Here is a 21,440-nt window from a genome sequence, read left to right as displayed (position 1 = left end):
CGACCACATCAGAAAGGAAGTTGACGCTGGCAAATGCTGTGGTATGGTCATGCTGGACCTACAAAAGGCATTTGACACCGTTAACCATGATATTCTTCTGTGTAAGCTCGGGGCTCTGGGCTTCAGCAGCACTTCCCTCAACTGGGTTAGGTCCTACCTGGAGGGTAGGGAGCAGGTGGTGGACGTAAATGGAACGATGTCATGTCCCCTCCCCCTGACGTGTGGGGTCCCCCAAGGAAGTATTTTAGGGCCTTTATTCTTTTTAATTTATATTAACGATATGCAATCGGCCTGTGATTGCAACCTGTTCCTTTTCGCGGACGACTCCGCCCTCTTGTTCACAAGGACAAGGAGGAGATCGAAAGGAAATTGAGCAGTGAGCTTCACAGTGTTAGTGAGTGGCTCTCAGATAACAAATTATCACTTCATCTGGGGAAAACGGAGGCCATTTTATTTGGGTCAAATTTTAATTTAAAAAGGTCCCCCGAGTTTAAAATCATGGTTGGTGACGTAGTTGTTAACACCAAGGAGGAGATTACATACCTTGGCTGCATTTTAGATAACAAACTTTCAGGAGAAAGCATGGCCGCAAAAGTGATTTCCAAAGTTAGTCAAAGAACCAAATTCCTAGCCAGAATTTCTTCTTTCATTGACAAGAGCGCCCTTGAAACCTTGGCAAATGCTCTGATTCAATGTCACTTCGACTATGCTTGCTCCTCTTGGTTCACGGGAATCACCACCAAACTCAAAAACAGGCTTCAGACCTCCCAGAATAAATTAATTCGGGTTATTCTGAAGCTTCATCCCAGAGTCCATCTCCTCCCCTCCCACTTCCATAGCCTCAGGTGGCTCAGAGTGGAGGAGAGGGTTTCCCAAATTAAATTATGCATGGTTTTTAGGATTATTAAACGGGAGGCTCCTCGTTACCTCACTGACTACTTTTGTAAAGTCAGTGAGGTACATGGCTACTCCACAAGAGGAAGCACCTCCAACATTGTTCCCCCCAAATTTAAAACCCTAAAGGGTAAATGCACCTTCTCCTACTCAGCAGCTATTTTATGGAACAAACTCCCTGAGAGTATTAAGACACTTAACTCCAGGTTCTCTTTTAAGCTTGCCCTGAAAAAATGGCTGGTGGGCTCACAAATGTGGTCTTAAACCTTTTACTTTCCTTTTTATTTTTTTCCTTTCTTAAACCTTTTATTTTCCTTTTCTAATGTCACCTGAATAGGCGGGGTTTTTAAATCCCTAGGTAGGTTCCTCTTTTTAGTATATGAGCTGGTCTCTATCTTATTATTTATTGATTGACGCATTTTTACTAGGTATCTAATTAACTTAAAGTTTTAGAATTTTGATTTGAGTGGTAAATGATATCATCTGTTTGTATATGTTTTTGCCCTGCGCACACACGCGCTCATACCTGCATACAGATTCACTACTCTTGTCCCACACACAAGGACCACAATGGAAACAAGCCCTCGGGCTTTATTGTGTTTTATTCCTTTTGAGCAATATGTTACTGTTGAGTTTGTCCTGTACTTACCTGCTATTATTGTTTCAATAAAGTTATCAATCAATCAATCAAACAAAGGTTTGGTGTCAGTTGAGCAAAAACGGTGGGAGGTCGGTTTACTTAGTTTGACAGTTTGTGAGGAAAAACAGCATGACGAGGTTCATCATTCCTGTCATCTCAAGCAGCTGAACATTTGGGCCGACATTTTGGTGAAATTGCAAAGCCGTAGCACATACGACTGATTTGTTAAGAATTTTCCAATTTTAGCACTTTAGACAGTTGCGCCACCCAGGACTAATTGGCCCCCATGGGACTGGACCAATGTGCAAAGTTTGGTTTATTTTCATGCATGGGAAGTTAGGTTTCCTCTGAAGAAGAATTGTGGTGCTCTAAAAGGGTTCAAACATCACTTTTAATGTACGTTAAACATCATATTCACATACATGGATTTGTCTTGATTGTAAACAAATTTAGACAATTTTGTGAACAGAACAGATCAGAGCATAGGAATATGAAGGCTCCACAATGAGGTTTCCCCAATGCCTGTTAACCCTTACTATGCCAACATCTTTGTTCTAATGAAAAGTAACTCCAAGCATTTTAGACTCAAGGCCCACATCTCAAGTAAACAACAGGTTAGGAACACAGTGAACATGGAATAGTATTATGTCACATTATGTCACATTTGAAGGATAATACTGAATGGATTCTTAATGTTAGTCTTTAGGTATGGTCAAACATGAAGGTTGGGTAACACACTAGGATGACTGGTCCAAAGGTGCTATATCCAGATCAGAAGCTGGTTGGTTTACATCCTCGACCCTGGAAACGGACACCAGAGGGAACACTTCTAATTTCACTTTAAAGTGAGTTTCCACTCATCAGAATTGTGCAGGCCAAAAAGTAAATTATGGGCCAGTGTTTGTACCTAGTGGACGGACTAAATGAAACGGCAATGAAAAGCTGAAATTTTCATTTACTTTCTGTGGTTTGTTTTCATTCATGCACCTAAGCTGGCTTTACACAGTGAAAACTTTGGCGCAATAGTTGCAGGTTGCAAATGACATGAAACACAATTTCCATTTAACTTGACAGTTACACGAAGCAATTAAAAAATAATCAGGTCTCATGCAACACAGTAGTTTAAACTAGCTAGCTAGATTGGTAATTTTTCATCTGCTGTATTGCTTTCTCAGCAGATTAAGTGGGAAGTGTCATTTTAACTACATTTGCATCTTTGTATCTTATTTCATATCATTTTCTTGCTGGATAATATCAATTTGTATGTGTTGTATTTTCTACTGGCACTGGCTGGCTACATTGTTTCATAACAGCTGTCCTGGACAAATATGAAGAGAGCTATCAAGATAAGGAGAAAAGCTTAAATACTTAAGTGAACATTTTAAGCAGACCTTAAAAAGGAAAATACTTGAGGGTGTTTTGTGCAACCGATTTTATTTTAAGGAAACCTAAACTCGGACTTTAAGGAAAATCTTAACCTAAGGTGCTTTGTGCAACCGGCCCCTGATATGTTCCCTTGGTACCTGGTGGAGGAGGTGCAGGTCCTCGAGGGTCTGCTGGGCGGCTAGCCTCAGGCCGGGCTGCGGGCTGGAGGTCAGCTGGTCCACACGAGCCAATAGGACGGGGTCCAGCAGAGAGGAGCCCGGCTCCAGCCCCGCCTCCTCCTCCAGGAGGCCGCTTTCCATCCCCGCCTCCTCCAGCAACACTGACTGCAGGAGACGCAGTGAGTGGAGACACACCTCCCAGTCTCCATCTGACACACAGTGGATGACAGTGTTGGGCAAGTTAGGAAATGTAATTAGTTACTTGTTACTCATTACCTGGTATCAAAAGTAATCAGTTACATTACTTGTAACATTACTATTTTATTTTCACTACCCCCACTTCTGAAGAATTGAGGTACAACCTTTTAGAACTGAATCCACTTTATTGAAACAATTATAATAATGCAGTAACTTGAATATACTTGGATTAGCAATAATAATAATTACTTTTTGGAAATTGTAATCCCTTACATCACCAGCTACTGGGAAAGTAATACAATTACAGTAATGCTTTGCTTCACTTTACTGCCCCTCACTGACGGATGAACAGGGAGGAGAGGCAGAGGGAACAGAGGTATCCAATGTGGAAGCTGCCTTAGGCTGGATTCAGACATAGTATGAGGGGAGGCAGCGCCCGCTGGCAATGCGGCTGTAGTACGGCGATGTGGGAGTGTCTCACTACCAGTGGCGCCTGGTGACTTAAAAAAAAGAGAAAAAAAAAGACAAAACCTAGTAGCCTATATCAACCGTGTGCCATGTGTTTATACTTTTTTCCAATATCTTATTTTTCGATTTTTCAGAACATGAAAAACAAAAACAAGCTCAGACACAGGGGGAAAAAAGGAAAGAAAAAGCATACGTATGTTGTCAACATTCAAACACCACAACGTGGTGCTACCAGCCGCGTAAGGTGCTCATGTGCTTATAAGAGGTGTTGTGCATGGAATCCCACGCGAGGGGTCCATGAGAAGACAGCTGTGCGAGTCACTGGAGGCAGACTTCCATTCCTTCAGAATGAGTCTCTTGCCGAGGAGCAGATATTCCATGTAGCTGAAGATGGCGAATTCCGCCTCTGGCTGAAGGCATGTGTTTCTACTTCTCCATAAATGGTCTGCAATACAACAGGGCGGTGTGGCACGGTCTGAGGAGACTCTGAATTCATGCGAGTACACAAGTATCTTTCATAACACCTCTTCACAACATCTTTCATTCTCAGCTAGGGATGCAGGATATTGGATTCCTTTTTGTCGATATCCGATATTTTCCAACTATTTTTTGCCAACTAATTTCAGAGAATATCATATCTCTCCTGTAGTGGAATTAAGACATTATAATGCCTAATCTTATAGTGATGCCCCCACTGGCACATGCAGACATAAATACAATGCTTTTCAAAATGTACGCATTCACTGGGCAAAATAAGAAAACTAATTCAACTTAGGTTATGTAAAACATGAAACATTTTTATTTGGGTAACATTTTCTTGAAAGAAAAAAAGTCAGATTCATCCTAATTAGATAGTTAAGCATTGAGAAATTTGGCACAATTAAAGCGTCATTTTATGGCATATCGGCAGAAATGTTCGTTTCGGGCCAATGCCGATATTTTATTTTAAAGCCTTTATCGGTCGATAACAATGACCGTGCCGATGATATCATCATACGTCCCTATTCTCAACCTATTTAAAGATTGCACCGATTGCACGCATGTGCAAATGTGTCTGCAACAGCAATTTATAAATGCTCAACTCCAACTAAGAAGTTTGAATGAGAAGCTATGGAGGAGGGTGTGTCTTCTAGAGCTCGATTAGTTGTCAACCGTTAAATTAATGGCAAACAATTTTGATAATGGATTATTATTATTTATTTATTTTAATTCAGAAGAAAAAAAAGTCAAAATTCTCTGATTCCAGCTTCTTAAATGTGAATATGTTCTGGTTTCTTCACTGCTCTATGACAGTAAACTGAATGGGTTGTGGACACAACTTTTCGAGGATGTCATATTGGGCTTTGGGAAACACTGATCCACATCTTTCACCATTTTCTGACATTTTAATAGACCAAACAACTAAACAATTAATTGAGAAAATAATCGTCAGATCAATCGACGATAAACAAAATGTTGCAGCCCTAATGGCTTCTAATCTAGATGCTCTCCTCACCATTCAGGAGTGTCCAGATGAGCGGCAGGAGGCCTGGGTTCTCACTGATGTACTTCAGTCCTTTAACACTGATGCTGACGTTATACAGAGCCATCAGCATCAACCTGCCAAACAACACCAGCAAAGGCATCTTTAGACACACACTGACACCTACTGTCCGTCTACACACACTACAACACATTCATTAATTGGAGTTTTTGTATAAGCAGTAAGCGCTGGAAGTCTGGTCAAATCTATTTGTAACTAGTTGTTCAACCATAATTACTGTAGTGTAATTACTGTAGTATAGTTACAGTATCATTGTAGTATCATTACTGTAGTATCATTTAGACATGTTTCTGCCTAGCTACAGCACATGCATCAACCATGTATCTTTTCAGTACCTTTAGCTTGATGACATCACTCAATGGGGTTTTACTTGAGAGGTCAACCCATAGAGCAGTGGTACCAAAACTGGACGGGGGGGGGGGGGGAGGCATTCCTAATTTTAACACTTTCATCCCGCAGTGCTTCCGATTGATAATTTATCCCATTAATGGCAGTAGCAGGCTGAGTTTTAAAGCTAGAGTTTCTGATATCATATGAAACTAGATGACCTAAGGCATCCAAGATACCGACCATGTCAGCTAGCTAGCTTGTCAGGAAAGGGGTTAAATAACGCTACAAAGCGTAAATTTTGCACAGGAAAAACAATTTTAGGGGCCCCTTGACTTCTCACAAGATATCTGAAATGAAAATGGGTTCTATAGACCCTTCTCACGGGGGGCATTTTGTGTCGAAAAGGCAGGGTCAACACAGGTGCAAGCAAAACACTAATGAGGGTTTCCAACTTCCATGATTGGAATTTGGAAACCCTCATTAGTGTTTTGCTTGCACCTGTGTTTATTCTGCCTTTTCGACACAAAATGGCCCCCGTGAAAGGGGGCTATTCATAGTATTCCCATGATGTCACAAGCATTTCCCTACCAATATGGCGCTATAATACACACAGCTCATTGGCTGTTTGTGTCACTTGATGGTAATCACCTGTTAATTGATTACAATCACCTGTTATTTTCCTAACAAGATGGCCGTGTGGTGATGTAACAGAATACTATGGATTGGTACCCACAGGTCTCTCTCCCCCCCCCCTCTCTCTCTGTATCTGTCTCCCTCTCTGCTGCTGTTAAAACTGGGGAAATCTAAATTGCTGCACTGTTCAATGTAGACATTTGAAGTTAATTTTACTCTAAATGTGAAAATATTTTCAAGAATGTTTACAAGAAATATGTCAGAATGCAATCTACTGTAGCCTATCAAATCTTTTTTGAAGTTGATTTTATTTGATTACTTTCATTAAAACAAACTGAACAACTGAGCACAAAGACAGTAGGCGACGGCACATTTGGGTTGTGTGTGTGTGTGTGTGTGTGTGTGTGTGTATGTATGTATGTGTGTGTGTGTGTGTGTGTGTGTGTGTGTGTGTGTGTGTGTGTCTTCATACACTTTTAGTTTAGGGAAGACACCGGGCTTCATCAGTTCCAGTAGCTTCATTAGCGTGTCCAGCAGGACGTGAGCCGAGCTAGACAGGAAATCCCGCCCACACGTCACAGCTGCAATGTCTGATTGGATGGGAAGTAAAGAAGACACAGGTGCTTTGCTCATAGGATCCAATGCTGTCAGCCACATTTTTTATCCAATTGCATGTTGAGCAAGGCATTGCCGGTGTGGCTGTAAGATCGGCTCGTGCACACATCGTGATTGGCTGTACGTCGGGCTCGTGGGGATTAACGTGGGCAAAATGGCCGACAGCTTTAGATTAGCTAACAAGCTAAGCTACTGATGTTATCAGACATGACAGACATTAAAAATATGAATCATACAAACATTCAATGATCATGATTCAAGTGTTACAGGAGCATTTCTCATAAACATGAGCCTTACTTTTTGGAAATAAATGTTGTGAGAGTTTAACCTCATCTGTACTGGTGGACCCCGAGCCGAGCAGATCTGCTAGGGCGAGCAGATCCGGTACTCTCACACTGGCATTGAAACTTCTTTGAAGCTGTCAAAATGCTAGGCTTTGGTTGCTCCTGGTTAGCTTTTTCACACTTGACACAGACGGCAGAGTTTCCCAAAAAAGGCTTCGCCTGGGTGGCCTGCCCAGAAAGGTTTGTTACTGGAAAATATATTTTTGAAAGTCAATTATCAATGCGTAGGATTGCACCTATTCTAAACTTGCATGTGTTTGTACTTTGTAATGGTGTTTGTATGCAGTAACTTAAAGTGATGATACGGAAGATTTTCATCTAAATAAATGTCTGTTAAGTCACTATCTATCTGATAGTGACTTAACACAAATGGCGATTGAGCCTATGGCCCATTGATGGAAGCCTTTGCATTTTCAGTATTGCAGCATTTATGAACATGGTGTCTGTGGTGACTCATAGAGTGGGCGGAGCTAACACAATAGACTCACTCTGTAGGTTACTGTAGGTTCCTGACAACTCTTGCGTGAAGTAGGATAACAAGCTACCGTAAATTCCGGACTATAAGCCGCGGCTTTTTCCCCGTTTTTTGGCCCCTGCGGCTTATATAACGGTGCGTCTTATCTATGGATTTTTTCAGAAAAAAAAAAAAAAAAAAAAAAAAAACTCTCTTTTTTAGCACTCTTTCTAACTATAAATCCACTTCTGTTTTAATTTCCTCTCTTGCCCTCTTTTCACCACACCGCGGACACTGTGTGCACTGTAAAAATAAACAACGGTGGTGTTGTGTTATGTTGTTTTGTTGAAATGTTACGGTAATACGGTAAATGGGAGCTTCCTCAAACAGCCATCTCTTTCCCGACAATCCCCTCTGTGCGTGACCACTTACATATGGTAATTACGGTAAGCAAACGGCCACAAGCCCATCAACTCCCTCCCCCGACTACCAGGAGAAAATCACAAACTTCGGCGAATTCACACAAAGGAAGATCAAGGAATATTCCATCGAACCGGAGCAGATCATAAATATGGATGAAGTGCCTTTGACGTTCGACCTGCCACTCACTCGGACTGTTAACAAGAAGCGCCCTGGAGGATTCTTTCACCAAAAAAAAGCTTTGCTCGTTCTCGACAGCATGAGAACGAGCAGTAGATGATCATGAGGTGGTTTTTCAGACGTGTCGATATAGCAGTTTATCGCAAAAGTGTAATGGAAACACATTTTTCGCATTTGCACGTCATGTGACCCATATTATCCCTTGGAAAAGGAGCGGAAAATAAGTTTGGTAAGTAAGGTTCGATAGCCGTGTCAAAACCTCCGCAGCAAGTGGAAAACTTTGAAGCAACGCTACCTAGCAGAAAGACGAGTGTTGTGCAAAAGCGTAGCCGGGCAAATTAGATAATGTTTAATGGCAGAAATCGGTCCATGGTGACAGCAGGCTGCCTGTGTGCGCGCATTTGGCACAGAGGCGAGATGAGAGGATGAAAAGCACACACTGGTGCGGTGGTGCTGTCTGAAGTGAATACAGTGACTGTGAGTAGGCTAATACATTGCACACGTTTCAGGTGCAATTATAGAACCAAATCAGCCTTTTCCCCCCTCCATCTCTAAATCGGACCAGTTGTAGGCTATTAGGCTACCTTTTTTCCTCTGCCTGTCGCGCTGACTGCATTCACGCAGCCAGCAACATTTTGCGACTCATTTTCTTTTGAATTGATAATCAGGCTCGTTTATATGCATTGTAACTTCATGTTGGGATTTCCATTGACCATTGGTTGGATTTGAGCATGCAGGGGACGGGATATGGGGCAGATCCCCGTGCGTAATCACTGTGGCAGCTGCTGCAACGGGGAATCACTCAAACGCAACTTCAATGGAAACGCCTACAAGTCGCAATTGTACATTGTCGAAGTTGTAGAAATATCGCAATTCTTTTGCGAAAAACTGTAATGGAAACACAGCTATAGATGAAGAGGAGTTCGTTGGTTTTGAGTGACAATGAAGGAGAGAGGAGAGTGGTTGACGAAGCCACCCTGAACCTGTTCGTTTCCGACACTGAAGATGAGGACTTTGGTGGTTTCAGTACGCAGGAAGAAGAGGAAGACGAGCATTAGTGACTTGACTTCTCTGGTTACAGGTTTGCTGCACATATAGCCTATTGTTGTGTGATTTTGTCTGGGGATTAGTGACCTGACTTTTGTTTTGTTTTGTTGAAATGTTAATAAATGGGAGCTTCCCCAAACAGCCATCGCTTTCCCGACATTCCTCTCTGTGCACGAACCCTTTCATATGGTAATTAAACATCAAAACACCCGCGGCTTATAGACCGGTGCGGCTTATAGAAGAAAAAAATAGTCAATTTTGGTCCCGCGGCTTATACACCGGTGCGTCTTATAGTCCGGAATTTACGGTACTTTTTTCCGGTCTCTGCTAGCATAGCATACTTTGTTCGGCCATAGTGGTTACTATGGCCGAACAAAGTCATGTCACATAACAGTTTGGATCTCACCTGCAATTCCCACTTATCGCCAATAGGTGTCACCCAAGAGAACAAAACTGAAATCTTCTGTATTATCACTTTAACACTTTTTTAAATCTGAGATGTGTGTAACTGCTCAACAGTCAGATAGAACCAGTTACCATGAGTGCAGTGCAAAGAGATGCATTTTCCCTCGACTGGTCACTGCTCACCGTAGGGGACTTTCTAGTAGGAACCGTCTGAAAGCTAAGTGAACGGTATTTTCTCGTAGTACGGTGCGAAAGTTGAGCTGAACGATTTTTATTCAATAGCTGAACATTCTGTTGCACACATTCACACCCTTTCAAGTTTCACGTTTCATTTATTCAAGTTTGACTGGACAGGATACAAGAGAGTTAAAACAGAGTTTTTAAACAGTGAATCCAGAAATGCATCAAACATTAGAGCAGCAGCATCATAAGCAGAAGCTATATATATATAAACCCTAAAATAAATACGTAATTTAAATAAGCTAAATATGCCATTAATTAATTTATAAAACAGTTTAAGAGCGCAAGGAAGAAGAGAGAGTTCATGTCTTTTGGTTCTGCTTGTGGGCAGGATGTATTCCCTACGCTGAGAGTAAGATGTTGAGGCTGGATGCAGGAAACCATGCAGGGGGGAGGAGCTATCCTTGAGTATGTTGGTGAGGGTACGTAGGGGGGAGGAGCTATCCTTGAGTATGTTGGTGAGGGTACGTAGGGGGGAGGAGCTAGCCTTGAGTATGTTGGTGAGGGTACGTATGGGGGAGGAGCTATCCTTGAGTATGTTGGTGAGGGTACGTAGGGGGGAGGAGCTATCCTTGAGTATGTTGGTGAGGGTACATAGGGGGGAGGAACTATTCTTGAGTATGTTGGTGAGGGTACGTATGGGGGAGGAGCTATCCTTGAGTATGTTGGTGAGGGTACGTAGGGGGGAGGAGCTATTCTTGAGTATGTTGGTGAGGGTACGTAGGGGGGAGGAGCTATTCTTGAGTATGTTGGTGAGGGGACGTAGGGGGGAGGAGCTATTCTTGAGTATGTTGGTGAGGGGACGTAGGGGGGAGGAGCTATTCTTGAGTATGTTGGTGAGGGTACGTAGGGGGGAGGAGCTATCCTTCAGTATGTTGGTGAGGGTACTTAGGGGGAGGAGCTATCCTTGAGTATGTTGGTGAGGGTACGCATTGCACGCCTTTCACTCAAAGACCATTACACTTTTTGTTGGTTTACTGCTGGTTTGTTGCATTTGATTTTGGTTTGTGAATACAATACGATTTTGTCTGGTGTTCAATATGATTTAGGCAGATAGACATCTTGGCCCTGCTAACTAGGTCATATCACTGTATATGAAGCTTGTTCTTCACAGCCACAAATATCAGAATATGTGAGGTGATTGGAGGGGTCATTTTAAAATGCCATCTCTTTCCAGACAGAACCTATGTTCTTGACTGGATGTGATTTTGGTGGGTATTTGATATAATGCATGCTGTGGGCTTAAAGTGGCTCTACAACAACATGAAAGCTATAGTTACGTGTGTATCTGACCTGAGCCACAACATTATCCATACTTTTCCAGACATTTCTTCAAATTCTTCAAACTATTCAGATTCATTTTGAATAGTTTTACAGACTTTTCCAGACCTGCGTAGGAACCCTGTGTTCTTCTGTTGTGTGGCCAGAATCGGTGCACTCACTGGTAATGATGCCAGCCAGGGCCAGGACAAACTGGTGCTCATGGGAGTTGTGATCCTCGGGTTCAGTCTTCACCTCTTCCTCCAGAGACTTGACAAAGCTCTCCAGAGTCTGGCCAGCAACAACCAGGAAGGACTGCAGCTTCCCCTACAGGCAGCATCAACACACAACAACACCCTCTGGCTGGAGTCTGGACACTATCTAAGGACATCACTGTTTACAACAAACACCCCCTACAGGCAGCATCAACACACAACAACACAGTCTGTCTGGACACTATCTAACGACATCGCCGTTTACATCAAACACCCCCTGCAAAGTTAGTTTTTCGCCTCGCCCCTCCTCCACTACGGGGGCTCAAAAGTCGCTCATCCCGTTCGCGACTCTTCTCGTCCCTGGCACCTCAATGGTGGAACGAGCTTCCACCTTCGGTCAGGACGGCCGAATCACTGCCGATCTTTCGGAAAAGACTAAAGACACACCTTTTCAGGCTCCATCTGGGCCCTTCTTGAACTAACTTCTTTCTCTCTTAAAATAAAAAATAAAATAAATAACCTGAACTAAACTTGTACCACTGTTCCTTCAGAAGTTGGAGTTGTCATAGACTGTGTTGCATAGTTGATTGCTCTATTGCTGCCAAAAATGTGTTATTGTAAGTCGCTTTGGATAAAAGCGTCTGCCAAATGACGTAATGTAATCAGTGTTGGGCAAGTTACTTTCAAAATGTAATATACTACATATTACTAGTTACTTTCATTTGAAAGTAATAAGTTACTTTACAATATTACTGTCTGTATAGAGTAACTCGTTGCTTATTACACTACTTTTGCATTACTTTCACCAAAACAACAGCAGCAGCAGAATGACATCGCTGCCCCGGAACATCCCGAAAAATAATTTCAACCGCCTTGAAGTCAGTGTAAACAATCCAAAATTCTAAATGTTATCCTTTTCCTTTGTTATTGTCATCTATAGTGGTTATTTGCATAAAAACACACAGTTTGAAATAGGAAATGATTGTATCTTTTTTAAATATGTGCTTTGATTAAAAAAAAAAAGTAACTCAATTTGTAACTTGAGTTACTAGACAAAGTAACTGGTATAATATTACTGAAATCCTACAAGTAATAAGTTATATTACTGAGTTACTGCTAAAAGTAATATATTACATGTAATATATTACTTTTGTAATGAGTTACCCCCAACACTGAATGTAATGTCATGTTTTCCATAAGGGATCAAATGTACAGCGAGCTGCTACAGTATATTATCAAAATCAGATAAATATCCAGCCACCAGACACTGTTTACATGGACGGCTTGATCGACTGAGCTCGCAACTCCTGGCACTGACCTCCGGGGACTCAGAGCTCAGACTCAGTTGAGAGCTCAGAGCAGTCGATCAAGCCGTCCATGGTAAACACAGTAACACTGTCTGGTGGCTGGATATTGACCAGATTTTGATAATATAGACAACGCATTTGAGTTCGATGGGCGCCCGTCTTTATTTGAGCTGGTCCGGATTTAGGATTCCAAACTGAGGAGTGGGGGGGAACGGAAGCTGCTATCTCTACCAACGTGAAGGACAGCAAGCCAGGCTGAACACGCTGCACCAAGCAGGTGAATACATCGTTCATTTTTTCATTGTCTCTATCATATGATAAGGATATGAGCCGCTGTGTGTCAGAAAATAAGCTATTTACACAATGTAATAAATACATGCATTACACATGCCCCGTATTCCTTGTTTCCAGGCCGCTGCTTGGCGCATATTAACGTTTTGGTGCATCAATATAAATAAATAAAAAATCAGGGTGAGATTAAAAAAAAACATAATTAAAGCTGGAAATAGGGTTGTAAAAAAAAAAAAAATTATCCTTGAACCCTGGTGAACGATCCAGGAAGTTTAGACAACAGTGTTATAGTCAAGCCCCCAGGTGTGTATCCGTTTGGCAATCCAGTTTCAGATGAAACCACGCCCGAACTCATTTGATTGGTCACCTCCCTCATAATAAGTCACAGTGTGACATTATTCAATTTAATCTAATTATTAATCTAATAATTTGGCATAAGATAATAACTATATTAATACTGTGACATTATTAAATTGAATCTACTAATTAATCTAATAATTTGGCATAAGATAATGATAGCTATATTAATACTGTGACATTATTCAATTTAATCTAATAATTAATAAAAGTGAAAAAAGGAGCTTACTGGTTACTTATTTACGGCTATGGCCTGATGAAGACCCAGTGAGGTTGAAACGCGTTGCGTTTTCCTGCCCGTGTTCTCCTATTTTGTATGAAGTTGTACATTGTATGTAAACCTGAGGTTACCCTTGTACTAACACTTCTGGATTAAATTTCTCGTAAATAAGTAACCAGTAAGCTCCTTTTTTCACTTTTGTATTCTACTTGACTTTGAGCTTGCTTGCTGCCACTTTCTCTACTCCTGCATCTAACAATTAATGTAATAATTTGTCATAAGATAATGATAGCTATAGGATGAATCAGCGTGACGTCACTTGCCACCCAGAAATGCAGAACCCTGTGGCAGTTAATAGTATGAGTTGTGCCAAACAAACGTTAATATCTCAAAAACTATACATCACATCGCTTATATTTTGACATTCTGAGTGAGAGAGGAAGTAGCTCAAGAGTTTGATGTATAATATATGCATGTCGTGTTAAAGTTGTGTGAATTGTCGCAGTTTTTTAATTGTAAACAGAGTTAGCCGGCTAGAGTCAGACACTCAAGCCTCGCGCCACTTGGGCTCCACAGGAATCCATTGCCGTTGCCACGCAGTGACGCGGTTTGTTTACCAAAATGCTGCTCGGCTGATCCCTCGTATATTAATACCGTGACATTATTCAATTTAATCTAATAATTAATTAAATAATTTGGCATAAGATATTGATAGCTATATTCATACTGTGACATTCAATTTCGTGCAAGGGCAGGCACGTGTGTTCCACCTAACATGTGGATTCACGCTCATGTCCAGAAACTCAGACATGGACCTAGGTAAGTGGGGACTTGGACTCGAACACTGGGGACTTGAGACTAGAGCTAAAGTGACTTGACTACAACATATTTGTATCCGGTGTAACTGTGGTTCCTCACATCAGCCAGCCAGTGCGTGACGGCCTCCTCCCCGGCAGAGCAGCTCCACAGCAGACCGCAGGCTGAGGCTCCAAGCCCCGAGCAGAACTCTGCCTGCTGCTGCAGCTCCGCCCCGCTCTGCCACAGCTGCTCACGCAACAACAGCTTCTCCTACACACACACGCACGCACGCACGCATGCACACACGCATTCATACACACACGTATGCACACACACACATGCACGTGCACACACGTCACGCACACACACAGAGCAATATCAATGAAGCCATTGGAAACAGCACTGGATCTGATGTCTCCAAACTGGTTCGTTGTCATAGAGAGCCGCAGTAACGAGTCCGGAAATCATCGATGCTAACAGCCCTGGTTCTTCACAGTTTTCGCCTATGGGAGTTTTGAATGGGTTTTTGGCGCGATGCTTCTAATAATCTCTCTGGGCAACGCTGGCTTAATCAAACGCGAACCAGTGTTTAGTAACATCATCTTCACACATGAAGACCACTTTTATGAGTTTTGAAGCTTTTATGTGCCGTTAAAAGGGTGGCTAGCTAGCAAACGGCTAAATGAGACTACAATGTCGACGCGGATATTATACGTCATCACGAGTGAACGCGGAAATTCTTTCTCTCGCAATCAATGCGTGGACGCCTATGCGACACTGTGTGTAGTTCTGGATTAGCTTAGCACGAGCTTTTTACCTCTAGGGCTCGCAGTTACGCTTCAAAACTCATGAAAGTGGTCCTCATGTGTGAAGATTATCCCGCTGAACCTTGGTTCGCGTTTGATTAAACTTGCGTTGCCCACAGACCTTATTTGAAGCACCGCGCCAAAAACCCATTCAAAAATCCCATAGACAGAAACAGTGAAGAACCAGGAAGTTCGGGACTTCCGCATTCAGCCTACAAAAATACGTCATCCCTGCGGCTCTCTATTGTGGTTACTGTGATTTTTTTCTGCCAAGAAACCGCTGGTGCATACTCTTGTTGTTGTTTAATTGTTGTTATTGAGTCTATTTCTGCAATAACTGCACTTATGGCGGTTTACTCTACTAACGTTAACGTTACCGTTAACGCTCATTGTTTCGGCAGCCGCCATTACTGTTATGCCAGCTCTGATTGGCCGGTTACATAATTTTAGGAAATGGCTGGAGATGACTGGAAGTCCAGACTGATAGGTAGAGCAAAACTGAGAGGTCATGTTGTTATCAGGAGACCTGTGCAGTGGGAAAATAAATGGTGTTTCTCTTATTTTGTCCACAAACCATATATATATATATATATATATATATGTATATTATACTAACCTTAACCCTTGACATTAGAGATGCACCGATCAACCGGCAGGTGACCGGAAATGGCCGATTTTCAGCTGATCGGCCATTGACCGGCGACCGGCCGGTCAGTCTCATATATCCGATTGTGTGCCGGTCAAATTAACATGCATATGCTGCACAATGGTTCAGTATAGTAAGTATAATAATCTAAAAGCATAATAGTATAAATACACCATCCAAACTTCAGGAAATAATTCAATTATTGATGTTGCATTACATACAGTACTGTTCTGTAACCGTTATGGAGTGCTGCTTGTATTTTGGAAGTCTGGAAAAGGAAGTGGACTCTTGTTCGTTCTGTCTGTCTCTCTCTGGCCTGACACAGTAAAGGCAGCACGTTACAACTTGAAGCAGTCTCATTGTCTTTACTTCACCATTAATTATCTCCATCAAAACTAGAAATGATTGCCTGCGCTCAAATGACACCCTCCTATTGTCAGTCGCCAAGGTTCGCACTGAACTTGGCAAGCAGGCCTTTATGTTCTCTGCCCCTGCAGCCTGGAACCAAGCAGGCCTTTATGTTCTCTGCCCCTGCAGCCTGGAACCACTTGCAGACAGACTTGCAGCGAGCTGAGCTGATCCCCATTAGTACATTTAAAAATATAATGAAGGGCTTGGAGGCAGAGTCAATTGGAGGTTGTGAGTGCTTCCGTAGCTAGGCCCGTTTTCCTCCTGTCTCTCTTTTAGTCATAGTCATGTCTTTGTTTTATATGTGCTCTTAATGTTTGCTTTCATACATGTTGTAAACATGTTTTGCTTTTGTGTTTTAATGTTTCCTTATGTGCTGCTTTGCGTTTCTGTCTGTCTATTTGTCTTTTGATTCTGTGATCTCTTTGTAACTGTATGCTTTGACATATCATATGTGCTTTTAATATTTGATTGTGTGTCTGGTTGAAACTGTACTGCTGCTATCTTGGCCAGGGCTCCCTCGAAAAAGAGATCTTGTCATCTCAATGGGACTCAACTGGTTAAATAAAGGTTTAATAAAAAAAAAATATATATATATATATATATATACGGTATATATAAAATATAACGAACCTCAGATGCTCGTTCTTTATTATTGTTGAATTTAATATTGTGAAGTAATATGAACCAACTATGAGACTTTTGATTACTAAATACTAATTGATGTCTCTTAGTAGGAGCCAGCTTAGAAAGAAAATCGGAAGCGGCCAAAATCAGAATCGGCAGGTCACACTATTAAAAAAATCAGAAATCGGAATCAGCCAAGAAAATTGCAAACGGTGCATCTTCTCGACTTGACATGAATAAAGTTAGGAAGTTATGTTAAACATGAAGTGCCTGAAGAGTACATTACCCATTTCAGCTAAAGTGACACAGGCGAGTATGGAAGTGGCACGCAGTTACTGACAGACTTGAAGGGTCTTATCTCAAGGCCAAGGACAAGGCGTAATCTTTGCTAGTTTCTAGCACTAAAATCTCCCTTTTTTCGTGCGGTCGGGCTGAAACTTTCAGGAAGTGTGTAAACAGCACCCGTGCGGGTGACGTGACGGCGCCGGATTTTTTAATTAGGTAATTCATTGCCCTAATTACCTAATGATGTGATGTCATCAGTGATGATGTCATCAGTGATGGCATCCTTCCTGGCTGAGGCTATAAGTTCAGTGATGATGTCATCATGTGATGCGCAGTGGGCGAGCTGCAGGGCGGCGGGCGAGGCTGCAAACCCACGCAGTTTTAAAAGTGAAAGAAAAAAGGGAGAGTTTGAGTGCTAGAAACGAGCAATGATAACGCTTGCCCTATTGGTGTAACATACTGTAGTGCCCATGGTCTCTCGCCCTCCCTCTCTCACCTCTCGTTCTTTCTGACACTCGCTCTGCACTGTAGTGCCCATGGTCTCTCGCCCTCCCTCTCTCACCTCTCGTTCTTTCTGACACTCGCTCTGCACTGCGTCCAGCCGAGCCTGGAGGTGCACACACTCCTGTCGCAGCTGCTCCTGGTCCTGAGCACCACGCTCCCTCACTGCATGCATGCACACACACACACACACACACACACACACACACACACACACACACACACACACACACACACACACACACACACACACACACACACACACACAGGGTTGGGAGGGTTATTTTAAAAATGTAATTCAATACAATTATGGTTACCTGTTTTCCAAGTATCACAATATTAAAGTAATGTAATTGATTACATACTTTTGGATCACTTTTAGACTACTGGAGTCTGGCAGCATGCTCCTCATGAGGATTTTTTTTTAACTGCTCATACAGCAGGCTTTCAGCTGATATATCTAGCATGTTTCTCATAAACAATAAGTCAATACCAATAATAATATTCCCATCTGCGGATTACAGACAGTGCACTGATATTATCTGGTTTCTAAATCAGTCATTTTTTGGGATGCACTGGTCCTTGTAAAGCCCATGGCACAGTCACACCAATCAAACTTTCTACAACAAACAGACAAACAGATGTATGTTTGGTGTGCCATGGCTGTCTGTCCTTGTTTTGAAGATGTTTTGGTCAGATTCCACATGTTCAATCTTTGTTTGTCTGTGTTTAGCGCAGGACACACCAATCAAACATTATCCAGCAACTGTTGCAACTGTTTGATTGGTGTGCCCTGGGCTCTAAGCCCTGCAACAGCACTGACTGGCTTTAGGATAATGAGCCATGGAAAGAAACGTTTCAGAAAAGAAGCGAAACATCTAATATGGTGACGAATTAAGTTGAGCTGCAAAACAATATAGGGCGTACAAAATCAGCACAGACAAAAACCATAATCCTGTCCTAATATCAGACAGATGAGCCTATGAGGCCCACCTTTCACTCATCTGCTGAACATCCTTCTTCACAATCTTTCTTATCTCTCTAGCGCCACCTGCAGTAGCCTTGTGTTGATTGGACATAATGTTGCTTCATTAGGCTTGACACTTTAATGGCCCTGTGCTCGCTGACTGCGCTGCTCTATCAAATTGTAATCGCGCTAGTAATCCCAATTTGTAACTAAATGTAACTGTAATCTTCCCTGCCTCGTGATCCCCCCCCCACCCCGATTTTTTATCCCCTGTTAGTGCTAATTTTAATTTATTTATCCTGGTTGCTGCTCCACCCTCTGCCAATCTGGGGAGAGCCGGAACTGGCTCCATGCTTCCTCCGAGACATGGGCAGTTAGCCAGCCGCTTCTTTTCACCTGACAGGGGAAGCTTCACCGGCAGGACATAGCACGTGGGAGGATCACGCTATTCCAACGAGTTCCCCTCCCTCCGAACAGGCCCCCTTAACGACCAGAGGAGGCACCACATCAGCGACCAGGATATGGCATGTTTTGGTGAAGGGGTTCCTATATGAAGGAAACCCCCAGGGGGCACGGGGAGAACATGCAAACTCCACACAGAAATGTGGCCCTTTTGACGACCCCACCTGGGCGGCGGGCACTCATTCCTTCAGCGCTCACGGCGTCCCAGGTGGGAATCGAACCCAGGACCTTCTAGCTGTGAGGCGACAGCGCTTACCACTGCACCACCATGCCCCCCTTCCCTGCCTCGTGTTGATGTTGACAGAAACGTGGTACTTACGTGTCTCTGCAGCTCGAGCTTTGTGCAGCGTCTCGATGAGGTCCCCGTTCAGAACTTTAGGCAGGAACTCGCGGAGCTGCATGACCTCTGTGCTTAACTTCTCCAAGTCCCTTTTCCTCACTTTGACACAGCCGTCCTGAAAGACAACACGCCAGAGGTGACGATCGCAGTCACGTGACTTGACAGATCAGGCAGTGACGCGTTATGAAGGATCCCACTCGTTTTCCATACAAGACCCGCCCTACTCTGCCTCTGACTGGGTTGGGTTTAGGCATGAGGAGTGACGATTGGTTGGGGTCAGAGCAAACTAGTAAGAGAGTGGCGCCAGCGGAGGTCCAAAATGCGTGACGTGTAGCCAATAAATAGCCAGGAAGGGGGCTCACGCTATGTTTATGTGCAATGTTAGATTTTAAATCAAATGTGCTTGTTATCCTTTTAGATAGCAGAAAAGTGCACCATAGATAGCAGAAAAGTGCACCATAGATAGCAGAAATGTGCAAAAAATTCCACTGGCAGACACTAATCGATAATATTGAATTATTGCCCTACCAGTGATACTCAAACCGAGGCTCTAGGGGACTCTTAAGAGCTGGGACTCTTAAGTCCTAGCATACTTTAAATAAATAAATAAATGAATGAATAGATAAATAAATAAATAAATAAATAAATAAATAAATAAATAAATAAATAAATAAAGGGAGCAAAGGGGCTTTTTTGTATTGTGACACTTGCAAATATATATTTTTTCCCGTCAATGTGGGGTGATCAACTGGCCCAAGTCACTGTTATACTGGCCCGTTATGCTAATCATATTGGATGCTGGTGGGCAGATAAAATCTGTGCTTTTGTGGTTATTGTGTTACTTTAGTTTTTACAGAACATCAAATAGCCTACTTGCCATGCTGCTACTTGAAAATAACATCTGAATAATGCAAGTGTGTGTTTTTGGTTTCGGCTATAAATGGCTTTTTGGATTCAACTACTGAAGATGAAGCTTAACCTTGGCGACCATATGAGGCCAGGGTGTGAGAGCCATATAGAGACAATACTGTTTTAGATTAAAGTATTTTCAACACAATCTAATTACTTTACTAGCTCGGTGGGTTTAACATGTAGTGGGCTTAATTAACGTCAGAACAAAATAAGGCATGTTTCTTTACTCTAAGCAGAATGATCATTTCATCTACCCCCTAACATTATAAATGAAAGCTGTGTATGTGCATTTGGGCGTCGTTAGCCTTCCGTTGACTTATTTTAGCCACAACTAACCTTATAGATTAGTTAGCTAACTAACTAAACTGGTTTAGTGAGAGTTGGCGAACTAAACAAGTATTGTTTACCTTTGATCCGTGCGTCAGAGACAGCGGGTCCCAGCCTGCTGACGCTGCCATCTCTCTACTCTGCTTGAATGGCCACTTCTTCACCTTCACGTGTAGGTAGGATCTGAGAGCTGTCTCATCACCAATGGAGAAGGAGACAGCTGCGTCAAGCCAGTGAAGCACATCGGAAGTTCGTGTTGTCTTCCTGTTCGATTAGTCTTCCTTCCATAATAAAATCATCACGTTTGTTTTTGCGGTGTCTACAGAGACAAAATAGGCTATCTTCCAAAAGAACATTTAAAGGGGAAACAGCTATTTTCATTTACGAAAAATGATTGCCAAATAAATAGGTTTATTTTCATATATGTGTTTTCTATGTCTATAGCCTACTTTTTTTGTAAATATCATATTATTGTAGCCTATTTCCAGACAGTTTGGGGATATATATAGTTTGGGGATACATATTTTAAACTTTCCTCAGAGTCTCTGGCAAGCGAGAGTGAGACTAATGTTTCCTCTCCCAAAATGTGTCACTACTGAAACACAACAATAGGCCTATAATAAAATAAGAAGGGTTGTATTGACGTATTAAGATTTTGTTAAATCTGACTGTAAATATATTAATTTGAAATTGTATTACAAAGTTTTCCCAGGTAAATCAATAACACTTATTATACACTTATAATTTTAACAAAAA

The 21,440-nt window shown here is 42.2% G+C and overlaps 1 protein-coding gene across 1 annotated transcript; it reads right to left on the bottom strand.

The window, feature by feature from the left end:
- Positions 1-2,260: 2,260 nt before the first annotated feature.
- hsf2bp (heat shock transcription factor 2 binding protein) lies at positions 2,261-20,871 on the bottom strand. Its single transcript, XM_083632708.1, has 9 exons — positions 20,765-20,871; positions 19,425-19,560; positions 17,738-17,841; positions 14,524-14,673; positions 11,398-11,542; positions 6,723-6,840; positions 5,240-5,343; positions 3,058-3,287; positions 2,261-2,335 (listed from the first exon to the last, which is right to left on the bottom strand). The coding sequence occupies exons 1-9, from the start codon at positions 20,813-20,815 to the stop codon at positions 2,306-2,308; spliced, it is 1,068 nt and encodes a 355-aa protein (XP_083488834.1). The 5' UTR covers positions 20,816-20,871; the 3' UTR covers positions 2,261-2,305.
- Positions 20,872-21,440: the final 569 nt, after the last annotated feature.

The sequence above is a fragment of the Poromitra crassiceps genome, assembly GCF_964638095.1.
Source record: "Poromitra crassiceps genome assembly, chromosome: 3".
NCBI lineage: Eukaryota > Metazoa > Chordata > Actinopteri > Beryciformes > Melamphaidae > Poromitra > Poromitra crassiceps.
The sequence above is the reverse complement of the archived record's forward strand: the minus strand, read 5'-3'. Positions and strand labels throughout refer to the sequence as shown.